Source organism: Electrona antarctica (assembly GCF_951216825.1).
Source record: "Electrona antarctica genome assembly, chromosome: 6".
Taxonomy (NCBI): domain Eukaryota; kingdom Metazoa; phylum Chordata; class Actinopteri; order Myctophiformes; family Myctophidae; genus Electrona; species Electrona antarctica.
The window spans coordinates 46,347,177-46,359,970 of record NC_136811.1 but is presented as its reverse complement, the minus strand read 5'-3'; the positions used below and the strand labels follow the sequence as shown (position 1 = coordinate 46,359,970).

At 44.3% G+C, this 12,794-nt stretch overlaps 1 protein-coding gene across 4 annotated transcripts in view; it reads right to left on the bottom strand.

Moving 5' to 3' along the window:
• Nucleotides 1-12,794, bottom strand: part of plekhg4b (pleckstrin homology domain containing, family G (with RhoGef domain) member 4B) — a 57,385-nt gene that overhangs the window by 12,371 nt on the left and 32,220 nt on the right. For all 4 annotated transcript variants that reach the window (XM_079502804.1, XM_079502806.1, XM_079502805.1 and 1 more), the window contains exons 13-20: nucleotides 12,503-12,667; nucleotides 10,317-10,726; nucleotides 9,364-9,885; nucleotides 7,589-7,841; nucleotides 5,923-6,012; nucleotides 5,108-5,332; nucleotides 3,286-3,456; nucleotides 2,984-3,161 (exon numbers count right to left, since the gene is read on the bottom strand). In XM_079502804.1, coding sequence (XP_079358930.1) covers nucleotides 2,984-3,161; nucleotides 3,286-3,456; nucleotides 5,108-5,332; nucleotides 5,923-6,012; nucleotides 7,589-7,841; nucleotides 9,364-9,885; nucleotides 10,317-10,726; nucleotides 12,503-12,667 — 2,014 coding nt within the window. The remainder of the gene's footprint in view (nucleotides 1-2,983; nucleotides 3,162-3,285; nucleotides 3,457-5,107; nucleotides 5,333-5,922; nucleotides 6,013-7,588; nucleotides 7,842-9,363; nucleotides 9,886-10,316; nucleotides 10,727-12,502; nucleotides 12,668-12,794) is intronic.

Sequence of the window (12,794 nt, the reverse complement as noted above, 5' to 3'; positions counted from 1 at the left end):
GCACCGAGGCCAGTAAAATACACAACATCCAACTGTAGTTAACTACTGCTTTAATGCACCGAGGCTAGTAAAATACACAACATCCAACTGTAGTTAACTACTGCTTTAATGCACCGAGGCTAGTAAAATACACAAGATCCAACTGTAGTTAACTACTGCTTTAATGCACCGAGGCCAGTAAAATACACAAGATCCAACTGTAGTTAACTACTGCTTTAATGCACCGAGGCCAGTAAAATACACAAGATCCAACTGTAGTTAACTACTGCTTTAATGCACCGAGGCCAGTAAAATACACAACATCCAACTGTAGTTAACTACTGCTTTAATGCACCGAGGCCAGTAAAATACACAACATCCAACTGTAGTTAACTACTGCTTTAATGCACCGAGGCCAGTAAAATACACAAGATCCAACTGTAGTTAACTACTGCTTTAATGCACCGAGGCTAGTAAAATACACAAGATCCAACTGTAGTTAACTACTGCTTTAATGCACCGAGGCTAGTAAAATACACAAGATCCAACTGTAGTTAACTACTGCTTTAATGCACCGAGGCCAGTAAAATACACAAGATCCAACTGTAGTCAACTACTGCTTTAATGCACTGAGGCTAGTAAAATACACAACATCCAACTGTAGTTAACTACTGCTTTAATGCACCGAGGCCAGTAAAATACACAACATCCAACTGTAGTTAACTACTGCTTTAATGCACCGAGGCTAGTAAAATACACAACATCCAACTGTAGTTAACTACTGCTTTAATGCACCGAGGCTAGTAAAATACACACCATCCAACTGTAGTTAACTACTGCTTTAATGCACCGAGGCTAGTAAAATACACAAGATCCAACTGTAGTTAACTACTGCTTTAATGCACCGAGGCCAGTAAAATACACACCATCCAACTGTAGTTAACTACTGCTTTAATGCACCGAGGCCAGTAAAATACACAAGATCCAACTGTAGTTAACTACTGCTTTAATGCACCGAGGCTAGTAAAATACACAACATCCAACTGTAGTTAACTACTGCTTTAATGCACCGAGGCCAGTAAAATACACAACATCCAACTGTAGTTAACTACTGCTTTAATGCACCGAGGCTAGTAAAATACACAACATCCAACTGTAGTTAACTACTGCTTTAATGCACCGAGGCTAGTAAAATACACAACATCCAACTGTAGTTAACTACTGCTTTAATGCACTGAGGCTAGTAAAATACACAAGATCCAACTGTAGTTAACTACTGCTTTAATGCACCGAGGCCAGTAAAATACACAAGATCCAACTGTAGTTAACTACTGCTTTAATGCACCGAGGCTAGTAAAATACACACCATCCAACTGTAGTTAACTACTGCTTTAATGCACCGAGGCTAGTAAAATACACACCATCCAACTGTAGTTAACTACTGCTTTAATGCACCGAGGCTAGTAAAATACACACCATCCAACTGTAGTTAACTACTGCTTTAATGCACCGAGGCTAGTAAAATACACAACATCCAACTGTAGTTAACTACTGCTTTAATGCACCGAGGCCAGTAAAATACACAAGATCCAACTGTAGTTAACTACTGCTTTAATGCACCGAGGCTAGTAAAATACACACCATCCAACTGTAGTTAACTACTGCTTTAATGCACCGAGGCTAGTAAAATACACACCATCCAACTGTAGTTAACTACTGCTTTAATGCACCGAGGCTAGTAAAATACACAACATCCAACTGTAGTTAACTACTGCTTTAATGCACCGAGGCCAGTAAAATACACAAGATCCAACTGTAGTTAACTACTGCTTTAATGCACCGAGGCCAGTAAAATACACAACATCCAACTGTAGTTAACTACTGCTTTAATGCACCGAGGCTAGTAAAATACACAACATCCAACTGTAGTTAACTACTGCTTTAATGCACCGAGGCCAGTAAAATACACAAGATCCAACTGTAGTTAACTACTGCTTTAATGCACCGAGGCCAGTAAAATACACAAGATCCAATTGTAGTTAACTACTGCTTTAATGCACCGAGGCCAGTAAAATACACAAGATCCAACTGTAGTTAACTACTGCTTTAATGCACCGAGGCCAGTAAAATACACAAGATCCAACTGTAGTTAACTACTGCTTTAATGCACCGAGGCCAGTAAAATACACAAGATCCAATTGTAGTTAACTACTGCTTTAATGCACCGAGGCCAGTAAAATACACAAGATCCAACTGTAGTTAACTACTGCTTTAATGCACCGAGGCCAGTAAAATACACAAGATCCAACTGTAGTTAACTACTGCTTTAATGCACCGAGGCCAGTAAAATACACAACATCCAACTGTAGTTAACTACTGCTTTAATGCACCGAGGCCAGTAAAATACACAAGATCCAACTGTAGTTAACTACTGCTTTAATGCACCGAGGCTAGTAAAATACACAAGATCCAATTGTAGTTAACTACTGCTTTAATGCACCGAGGCCAGTAAAATACACAACATCCAACTGTAGTTAACTACTGCTTTAATGCACCGAGGCTAGTAATATACACAAGATCCAACTGTAGTTAACTACTGCTTTAATGCACCGAGGCCAGTAAAATACACAAGATCCAACTGTAGTTTCTGATGTGAAAAAAAGGTTTAGCGTTGAATCGATTAGAAAACAGGGATGACAGGCACTCGGGTGGCACAGTGGTATAGTCCCTACCCACCACCACCACGGAGGTTGTGGGTTCGAATCCACCAAATGAATTGGCATAACGACTACATTTGGGATAAAAAGGGGATAAAAATAACTTTATTTTAATTCTTCATTCCTTGTAAACTGTAAGCAGCCATCCAAGTCAAAGTCCTTGCATGGGCAAATGTACTTGGCTGCTAAATTGAATCTGACCATGATCAATGATCATGATTACTGTCAAAGAAATCACAGTAAAACTAACATTCCAATGTGCAGTAGGAACTGAAGACGTTTCTCACCCCTGTTTCTGAGCGCCTGCCTCCAGAGGATCTTTCCAATAATGGCGGTCCACACGGCCTTCACCTCCGCAGAACTGGCCTGGAGGATGAACGTGTCCTGAGACTTCCTCCGACGGAACCAGATCTCAAAACGCAGGCCGCTGTCGCCCACGTTCTCTGTCATACCTATCTCTGCCGTCTGAGGAGAGAAAATGTACTTCAAATACACAAATGGTTGCGTTCTGTTTGAGAAAACGATCATTCAGCGTGCAGAAAAGAGGACATAAAACAGGAACCTCTTTTGTTTATACCAACATTCACACCTTGTAAGACTGTTTGTAGATGTAGAAGTCATATCCTCCCTCGATCTTTTTGGTCTTGCTGAAGAGGATGAGGTCTTCAAACAAGAAGACGTGACGAAGGTATTTCCTGCGGCCACACCAGACAATGAACTCATCCTGACAGCGGAGTTGACCCTGCTCTTTCAGGTTCACCTGGGGAGGAAACGAGGGGCGCATGCATGCGTCAGAGAGAACAATGGCCTGACCCTCAACTGTACAACACATACAACACGCGATGATTGCCTTCTTGTCATTGCGCAGAGACATGCCATAGCAATCCTACATGACATTCAGCCTTTTGGGAGGATAATAACTGTTCCCTAGGGGGACGCAATCACTTTTAAACTGACACCATAATTTTGTGTTGTCAATCAAGTAAGGAACAGATACATTATAAAAAAAAAAAAGGAAAATAAATGGTGGATTTATATAGCGCTTTATGCAAAGCTGGATACATATATTGTGCATTACATTCACCCATTCATACACCGATGGCGGAGGAAACCAACCTGCTCATCGGCAGCAATTAGGGGTTCATAGTCTTGCTCAAGGACACTTCGACAGCCCGGGATCGAACAGGGAACCTCACAGTTGCCATCCGACCACTCTGCCGCCATTCTACCCCTGAGCCACTGCAGCCCACTAGAATTATTCCTCTATTAAAGTCCTTCTTTGTCAGAACACCATGGTTCTCAAATCTTCATTTCCGGGTTCCCAGCCTGGAGTGGAGACCACCATTGTAACGATCGGCTATTATTAGCGTTAGCTCACGCTGTTTATCTTTCGGCAGAAAGTTAACATGTTGGGACTCGACACAAAATCACAAATGACATCTAAACCTCGTATGGATGACGATCACCAAGGACAGTGCTCGTATTTTCAGAGTTGAAGAGAGTTGAAGTTCAAGGCATTGAAAATCCTACTTTGGTAAATGGGGGGGCCGTGTGCAAAGATCCTGGTGCTGGGGGTGACGGAGGCGTTGTTTAACCAATGTTAAAAGCTGATTTTCGGCTCAACCGCTTCATATATGGTGTAAACTAAAGGATATGTACATTGCTGGCAGATAACGTCCCATAGGCGGGGGGTACGAATATGTACATAGATGGCAAAAAAAAGAGTTGCCGTAACAGTTTGAGAACCACACAAGTTGATGATGTGGTACAGTAGTTTCAGTGGTGATGGCCGTGCCGTGCACTCAGTGTCACCGAGTTGAATGCAGATGGCATGGGAATGAGTTCAAATGTATTTATATCTTTTATATTTTTTATCCCACGATTTTGTAACCCATTTTTCACCCCTGTGTCAATTATCTAATGTGATCCTGGGCTCTACACACCCTCTGCCAACCTGGGGAGAGCAACGGACTTGAACTCATGCTTCCTTCATGCAGTTGTTCCTTGGGGGGAGTTTCCCTGGTTCCCTAGCGTGTGAAAGGAACACGTTATTCCAACCAGTTCCTTTCCCCTCCATCAGGCACCCCGGCTGGCCAGGGGGAGGCAGTTTGGAGACCAGGATTACTGCATGTTTTTTGTGAGGGTACACGGGGAGAACATGTAAACTCCACACAGAAAGGCCCTTTCGCCAACCCTGCCTCGGGTATGGGCATTGATGACGCGGAGGAGAGAACACGCCGCCAGCACCCACAGCGTCCCCAGCGGGAATTGAACCCCGAAAAAAAATATTTTTAAACGATAATTACCACAATACCGTCGGTAAGGGGGAGGGTGATTACCGCGGTAACATAAACCCCATACCGCCCCATGAGCCCTAGTGCGTGCGTGCCCACGTGCCCTACTGTACATACATCACAGCCCTGGATGGCGTCCATGGCCAGCAGGTCGTTGCCATGGCGAAGCTGAAACTTGACCATCTCCTCGGCGGTGCGGAGGTCACTGAGCTCCTGCTCCTGTGATTGGCTGCACTCCTTGATGAGGTCCTTCAGCAGCAGCGCGTACTTACTCATCCTCTGGATGGGCTTCAGCAGGTAGGACGCCACGTCCATCTTGTCTCCCAGCTCCAGCTGCTTGTTCTGGAGGGGAGAGAGAGAGGATTTATATTAGTAGCTGAGCTGCGAATATATTTCATAGCAAGTATTCTATCAATTTGTTGCTGTGCGGCAGAAACCGCTTATCTCCATATTTTAACTTTTTGTGGGGTTTTCTTCCGTAAATGAATGCCCTACTTGATTATACTACACCGGATTCAAATTCAAAATGGATACTTTACACAGTCTGCAGCGTCACACAAAACTATCTATTTTGAATTTTGGATGTATTTGTATGTTTGGTTTGTATGTAATGTCCTATAGTCTTTTCTTTTTCATGCATGTTTGTTTACACACAAGAAAGAAATTCAATAAAACAGACATTACGACAGGAAAGAGGTGGTAGATGAATGATCGACATGTGACACAAAACACATGTCTGGCCAATCAGACAGCAGAGTGGAGGAGAGAGAGATGGACAGGGGTACAATGTATTCAAATTATTTATACATTTATTAAATATTTACTGGTTTTGCTACGTGCCAGTGATTAATTTATTCTGCATTTCACACGGATTGCATTTGCTGTTCCAGCTATGGGAGAGATAAGCGGAGCCATTTCACATGCAGACGCACCTTAAAGAACTCGTTCCCATGGCTGCTGAGCAGGGCATCCGACTGCGGCTTATTCTTGCTGTACAGAGCATACATTCCAAACTGATCCTCCTGCACACAAGAATAACAAGTTACAACACAGACTACAGTAAAACGCACACACGCACGCACGCAAGCATGCACGCACACACGCACGCACGCACGCACGCACACGCGCACGCACACACACACACACACACACACACACACACACACACACACACACACACACACACACACACGTACACGTACACACACGTACACACATTTGGGCATGCTCTGTCACACACTGTGCAGTGGTGGAAAAAAGTACTCACATATTTTTTAAGTATCAATACAGCAATGTGGAACTAACTACTCCGTTACAATTAAATGTCCAGAATTTACTTGAGTAAAAGTACAAAATGATTACATCAAAACGTACTGAAAGTACAAAAAGTAAAAAGTATTCATCATGCAGAATGACCTGTTTCAAGTTTTCAAATGTATTAAAATCTTTTGAAAATAGCAGATCTACAAGCTCACAATGCATGGCATCGCCGCGCATTGTAAGTTTGTAGATCTGCTATTTTCAAATGGCCGAAATGTATGTAGGGCTGACATTTGTTTTGTTGTTGTTGTTTTGTAATAATAATCAAAATCTACAACTAACGAACTATGAGTTTTCAAATAATAAAAGTAAAAGTACAATATTTGCCTCTGAAATGTAGTGGAGTAGAAGTCAAAGTTTTTAAATAGCTCCAGTAAAGTAAAAGTACCTAAAAATTGTACTCAAGTACAGTACTTAAATGTACTTAGTTACTTTCCACCACTGACAGTGTGAAGCGTTCAGCATGGTGGGTTGACGAGAGGTTCTCCTCGTGCTAGTTTCCCAGCCAGGGTTCATCATTATGTCCGTTCACGGACAAATGTGTCCGTGGCAAAGAAATGTATATAGGGCTGAAGTGGTGGTTTTGTGATAATAATAATCAAAATCTAAAAAAAAGAAATCGTGAAAATGTGGTGCAAATCTTTGAATGTACTGTATATTCTTCCAGAGCGAACGTTTTTAACTCAAATCTTTGCTTCTGCGGGGTCCCTGGAACAACATAATTTCTAAACTAAAATATTTGTAGTGGCGCAACATTGTTGTAACTTGGACTGAGGCCGATTCTAAAAATGCCTTCTAAATACTGATAAGTTTTCTGAAAAAAAAATATTTATATAGCAGCATCACATTTTTAAATCTTTTGAATACTGTACAGAACCCCAAGAGGGTTCCCGTCCAGAAGGGTTAGAAGTTAGAACACCAAAAGGGGTTCCCGCCCAGAATGGGTTAAGTACAGCAATTGAGAGTAAAAGTACTTAATTACTTATTTACTTTACACCACTGGTGAGTTGTGAAATGCAGTACACGCCTGTGTGTGTGTCTCTGTGGTGTGCCAGAAGAACACACCAAGCTGACTTGTCCTGACAATTACAAACTATTGTACGTCTCAAGTGCAATGTTGTGCTTTATTGTTACATCTTGTGTACAGGTACATAAGAGTAAAACTTTATTGTTGCATCTTTTTACTCAAGTACATTTTGATTACTGGACTTTTAATACAGAGTACCGGTATTCCTGCATTGCAGTATTGATACTTTTCCCCCACCACTGCGAACTCACGTGTCTCAAGAAGCAGCCGCTGACGGACAGCGGGGAGTGCGCGCACGCCTCCAGCTCCTTCAGGAAGTGGCGGCTGTGGAAGTCGCCCAGCTTCTCCACGTTCCCGAAAATAACGCCGCGCTTCCCCCGCAGGTCCTGCGGCAGGTCCGGCCGCTGCATCTCGGGGAAGTAGTGCTCCACGATGTAGCCGAGTGACCGCACGTAATCCCTCTCGGTGGCGATCATCTCGTCCATGATGTGCTGGACCTTGCCGCTGCGGCAGAAAGAAAACAGATATTGTCAGTGGTGAAAAGTAACCGAGTACGTTTACTTAGGTGCTGCACTTAAGTACAATTTTGAGGTATTTATACTTTACTGGAGTATTTTCCCATTTCCAATATTTTGACTTCTACTCCACTACATCTCATAGGCAAATATTGTACTTTTACTAATCGGGCGAAAAATGGATAGAAAAACAATGAAAATAATCCTTATTTGCAGCCCTATTAATAAGGTATCAAAATTAAAAAGGGTCGTGGAACATTCAAAGGCCCGGATCCAAGAAATCCTTTAATTAATACATTATTATGCAATGTTGTAATGAAGATATATAATGGGCTCCATCTTGCGCCACCCTTTAAAATAGTCCAACTAGCCGATCTACATCTACACGTTGTGAGCATGGCAAATAAGTTTAGGGATAAGGGTTAAGGGGTAGCGCAAGATATAGCCCTATAGTGTGGCTTACATTACCCGTGCGTGTGTGCGTGCGTGCGTGCGTGCGAGCGTGCTCAGGTCTGTCTTCTCCAAGGCCCAGGGACATTTTAAAGTTCAGTTTTAGCGTGCACGGCCCTAATCTGGTGCGGGTCCTCAACCCCCACCAGTGTTCATTTTGACAGCAAATTATGATTTAGTCTTAGTCGTTTGAGTAACACACCATTTAGCTTTAGTCATCTTTTAGTCATCTTTTTGCTTCAATATAGTCACCTTTTTGCTTTTTACAGTAATGACTCATAAATCACACTGCACTGTCACAACTTCACTCCAGCCAGTGTGCATTCTCGTATTTCGATTTCCTCTACATAGCAGGGTAATAGGACTGTGCTAGACTTTAGACCACGTCAGAGCTGGTGCAGTATAAAGCGGCGAAAGCGCAATTGCTTTTGACTCTTCTGTCTGTCTGTGTATGTAAGATAGTGTTGCACCAGAGTCTCACCTCATTTTAAGACCAACAATCATGTATGATTTATACAATGTGGGCACTGGCTGGGCGTTAAAATGATAACTCCACCAGTTGGAAAATAGCAATGATAATTGCACTGATCCTTAAGCCGTGTGGATTCACTCCTCTTGTATAATTTGAAAAGTGTCACTTGAGTGGCATTATTTCTATGTTTTTTTGTTTTATTTCGTTTTTTGCTTAGTTATTTGTAGTTCAAAGACAGGTTAGAGAGAGGGTATGCTACAGTATGTGATACAGACAATGACAGACAGACTATGAACCCATAACGTCATTGTCTAGGTCTGTGTCTATGTGGTACGTATGCTCACAATCTCTCACATTTGGGTAATCTTTTAAAAAGCGGGTTGAACCCAAACCAAGTTACTTCACTGAATGAGCCCAACCAAGGCACAGTTCACACATGCACTGAACTGCACTGAACTGTCTGAGTGTTCATTTTGACAGCAAATTATGATTTAGTCCCATTTACTGTAGCTTTAGTCCTATTTTAGTCATCTGAAATTGTTTGGTCTTAGTCTAGTCTTAGTCAACAAAATGACCACTGCCCCCCCACCTGCTCTGTTTGTTGCCATCTCCGTCGGCATGTCTGCCGTGCGTCCTGCAGGGCGTGGACATGCTGCGGCTCCGCCCCAGGGCGGGGCTCAAGATGTCAGGCCTTTGCAGCTTCTTCTCCGCCGACACGTTGTTGGTGACCTCCAGACCCTTGATGTACACGCCCGTGTAGCCATGATGGCCGCCGGGGCTGCCGTCCCTCGGGCTCATCTCGTAGCTCATGGTCTTCTTCATGATCTTCTTCAGTGGCTGCTTGCGGTGGTGGTGCCGTGGTGCCGCGCCACCGCACGACGACGAGTAGGCCGGCTCCGAGTGCGTCGAGGTGACGGCCGAGTCCACGGTGCAGTCGCTGTCCGTGTCGTCAAACAGCGACGTCGTCGGGCTCTGTCGGAACTTACTGACGTCGTCGCAGTCCGACGGAGGGAAGGGGAAGTGGGAGGCGGAGGAGACGGAGCCGGAGGGACTCGTGGGGAACGGGCCGTCGCCATCGGGGTCCGGCTTGCCGCCGTCCTGGCAGTTAGGGCTGCAACAATATGGACAAGATTTCATATCTCGGTTATGTATGCCAAATATTGCGATATCGATACGATATACAATATTACTACCCCCTCCCCCCATAACCCCCCCCCCCCCCACACACACACACACACACACACACACACACACACACACACACACACACACACACACACACACACACACACACACACACACACACACACACACACACACACCAACAGGAGCATGAAAGAGGGAGAAACGGAGTGATGGTTTATTTTCCGAGGGGCACATGCTAAAACAGATGAATGTTGCTGGCTTTTGAAGAGGACGATATATCGACAATATATCGATATATTGCGATACCGCTGCCTTTTTGCGATACTGATATTGTGATTAATGTGATATGTTCATACCTCGATAACGATACGATAACGATATATTGTGCAGCCTTACCCATCGGTATAAGCAGCCACGTCAGGTAAAGAGGAAACTCCGTTAGCGGCGCGCCTTTCCGCACAAGCGCTCGGCTCGTCCGCCGCACGCTCCTCCGAGGAGACTTCTCCTTCTCCTTCTTCTTCTTCTTCTTCCGCCGCTGCTGCCGCTTTGGCTAACGTCTCCTCCAGCTGCTGCTTGGTCCGCTGACACTCGAGCCACAGAGCGTTCCACTGCTGCAGCTGCCGGGGACTGTCCAGGGACAGCACCTTCTCGTTGAGAGTGCCGAAGTTGTCCGCGGAGAACTTGGAGGCCTCGGCGTGATAGTCCCGGAGGATCCGCACCACGGCGGGCGGGAGGAGGCCGACGCCGTCGCTGTCCAGGTTCAGCTGGCGGAAGTAATCCTGGCAGTGCTGCATCCACTGCCTGGCCTGTATGTGGGACGAGACAGGAGCTCTGCTTAGACCAGTAACCCTTAGACCAGTAACCCTTATGCCAGTAACCCTTAGACCAGTGCTTCTCAAACCTTTGTGGGACGAGACAGGAGCTCTGCTTAGACCAGTAACCCTTAGACCAGTAACCCTTAGACCAGTAACCCTTAGACCAGTGCTTCTCAAACCTTTGTGGGACGAGACAGGAGCTCTGCTTAGACCAGTGCTTCTCAAACCTGTTCACGTCAAGGAGCCCCAACACCCATTCCCCGCTTTTGGCGTAGATCTACGTCTTATTAATTAATCTGAGCACCCGCCATTGGCGTGGAGCTACGTCTTATGGTCTTTTGTAGTTGTTATGATCAATCATCATGTAGTAATGCTACTTACATTAGCACTGGGTCGCTAGGTGATGGTGTAAACAGCGATGGCGCGCACACACAACAACATCCGGTTACGTTTTTTGGCTCTTCAAAATGTGTTTTGTATTATTATATTTATATTATATGTATAATAATATTTAGGAGCACCATCTGAAAAGATGTTTTGCCAGTGATGCCATGGAAGATTTCAATTTGTTTAAAAAATATGATAGGCCTATACAAATGGCCGAGACACTTTTCTACACTTTTGTTCAGTTGACAATATGTCATTTTTGTTGTCACGTGTCCACATGCGACAAAGTATTACTGATGCTGCGTTCACACGAGCGGTGACCAAACTACAAAGTGACCAAGCACGGCCAGCTTCACTGCTGCTGAGCACACTGAGCAGTGAGCACACAACAGGGTATAGGGTTAAATAGCACAGGGAAGTGGTTAACAGCAACAATGAGCTTTTTATTCCATTTACGAAACGGAGCAGGAATTGTGGGGGGAGAGCTGGGGAGTGGAAATGGTGAAACAAAAACATGATTGACACTTCACTGCGTCATTGGGGTCACGAAGAAAAGTTGAAGCCAGCTCAACATTGTTTTTGCAACACGTCACACATCAGTTGGTGTCTTCATATTGCTGGCTGCCATCGAAAAAAAAAAACACAATAAGTTTCAGTAAGCTATCATTTTTTGTAAAGCCTTGTTAAAAAAAAATACAAATAAATAAAATTTAATGTATGTAATTTTGTCCAATCTGTATGGTAGAGTGTGTTAATGCAATATAACTTATACAATTGGGTGGTTTTATTTTGTCACCCTGCTCTTCCATTGAGACCTTTTTTGATTGACCTGAAGATTTAATTTATCCCCTGAGTAAGAAGGCCGGCTCTATTAGCCACCCTCCCTCCTGAGGTTGTGTAGCCTCAACTGGTTACATTAGCCAGTGGGTTCCAGCCTGCTTCGCTGCATTCCGTGTTTTGTTTTGTCACTTCGCTACTTAGTCTGGCCAGCAGGCAGAAGACTCGCATTTCATAACGTCACCTGTTACGTAGCCACGTTGTTACGTAGCCACGTTGTTACGTCATCAGCCAGCGCCACTCGGTCCATGCTTTTCTCACTGTTGAAAAAAATAGCGCCAGTTCGAGACTCGAGAGTAAAACCTACGGTAAAAAGTAAACACTCATTTGATTCAGTAGCCCAGATTCAGTAGTACAAAAAAACTGACGTCTGTGTTTAGTGAATGACACGTTCGTTGCAGTCAGAAGCCACAAGCCACGGGTCGATGCCGCCTACCTTGGAGATAGATAGGACCCTGTCCAGACTGAGTAGCGAAGTGACAAAACAAATCACTGAACGCAGCAAAGCAGGCTGGAACCCATGCAGGCTATGGATACACATACCGAGTCGTAGAACACATATAGATTGCTGAGGATGTCCAGCTGGGCTTTCCGCCTCTCCACCTGGCCCAGGATGGTGCCCAGGTGCTGTTTAAAGTCCAGCAGGGCTGAACTGGGGAGTGACTCTGGAGACTCTTTCACCAGCTGAAGTCCAATCCTCTGCTGGTGCTGTGGAGGCATAGGGAGAGATGGATAGTGTTGATTTGGACAGACATTTTGGATTTAGTTTTTAGTCACAGTCTTTTGAATACAATTTAATTTAGTTTTAGTCATCTGGAATGTTTTACTAGTGTTA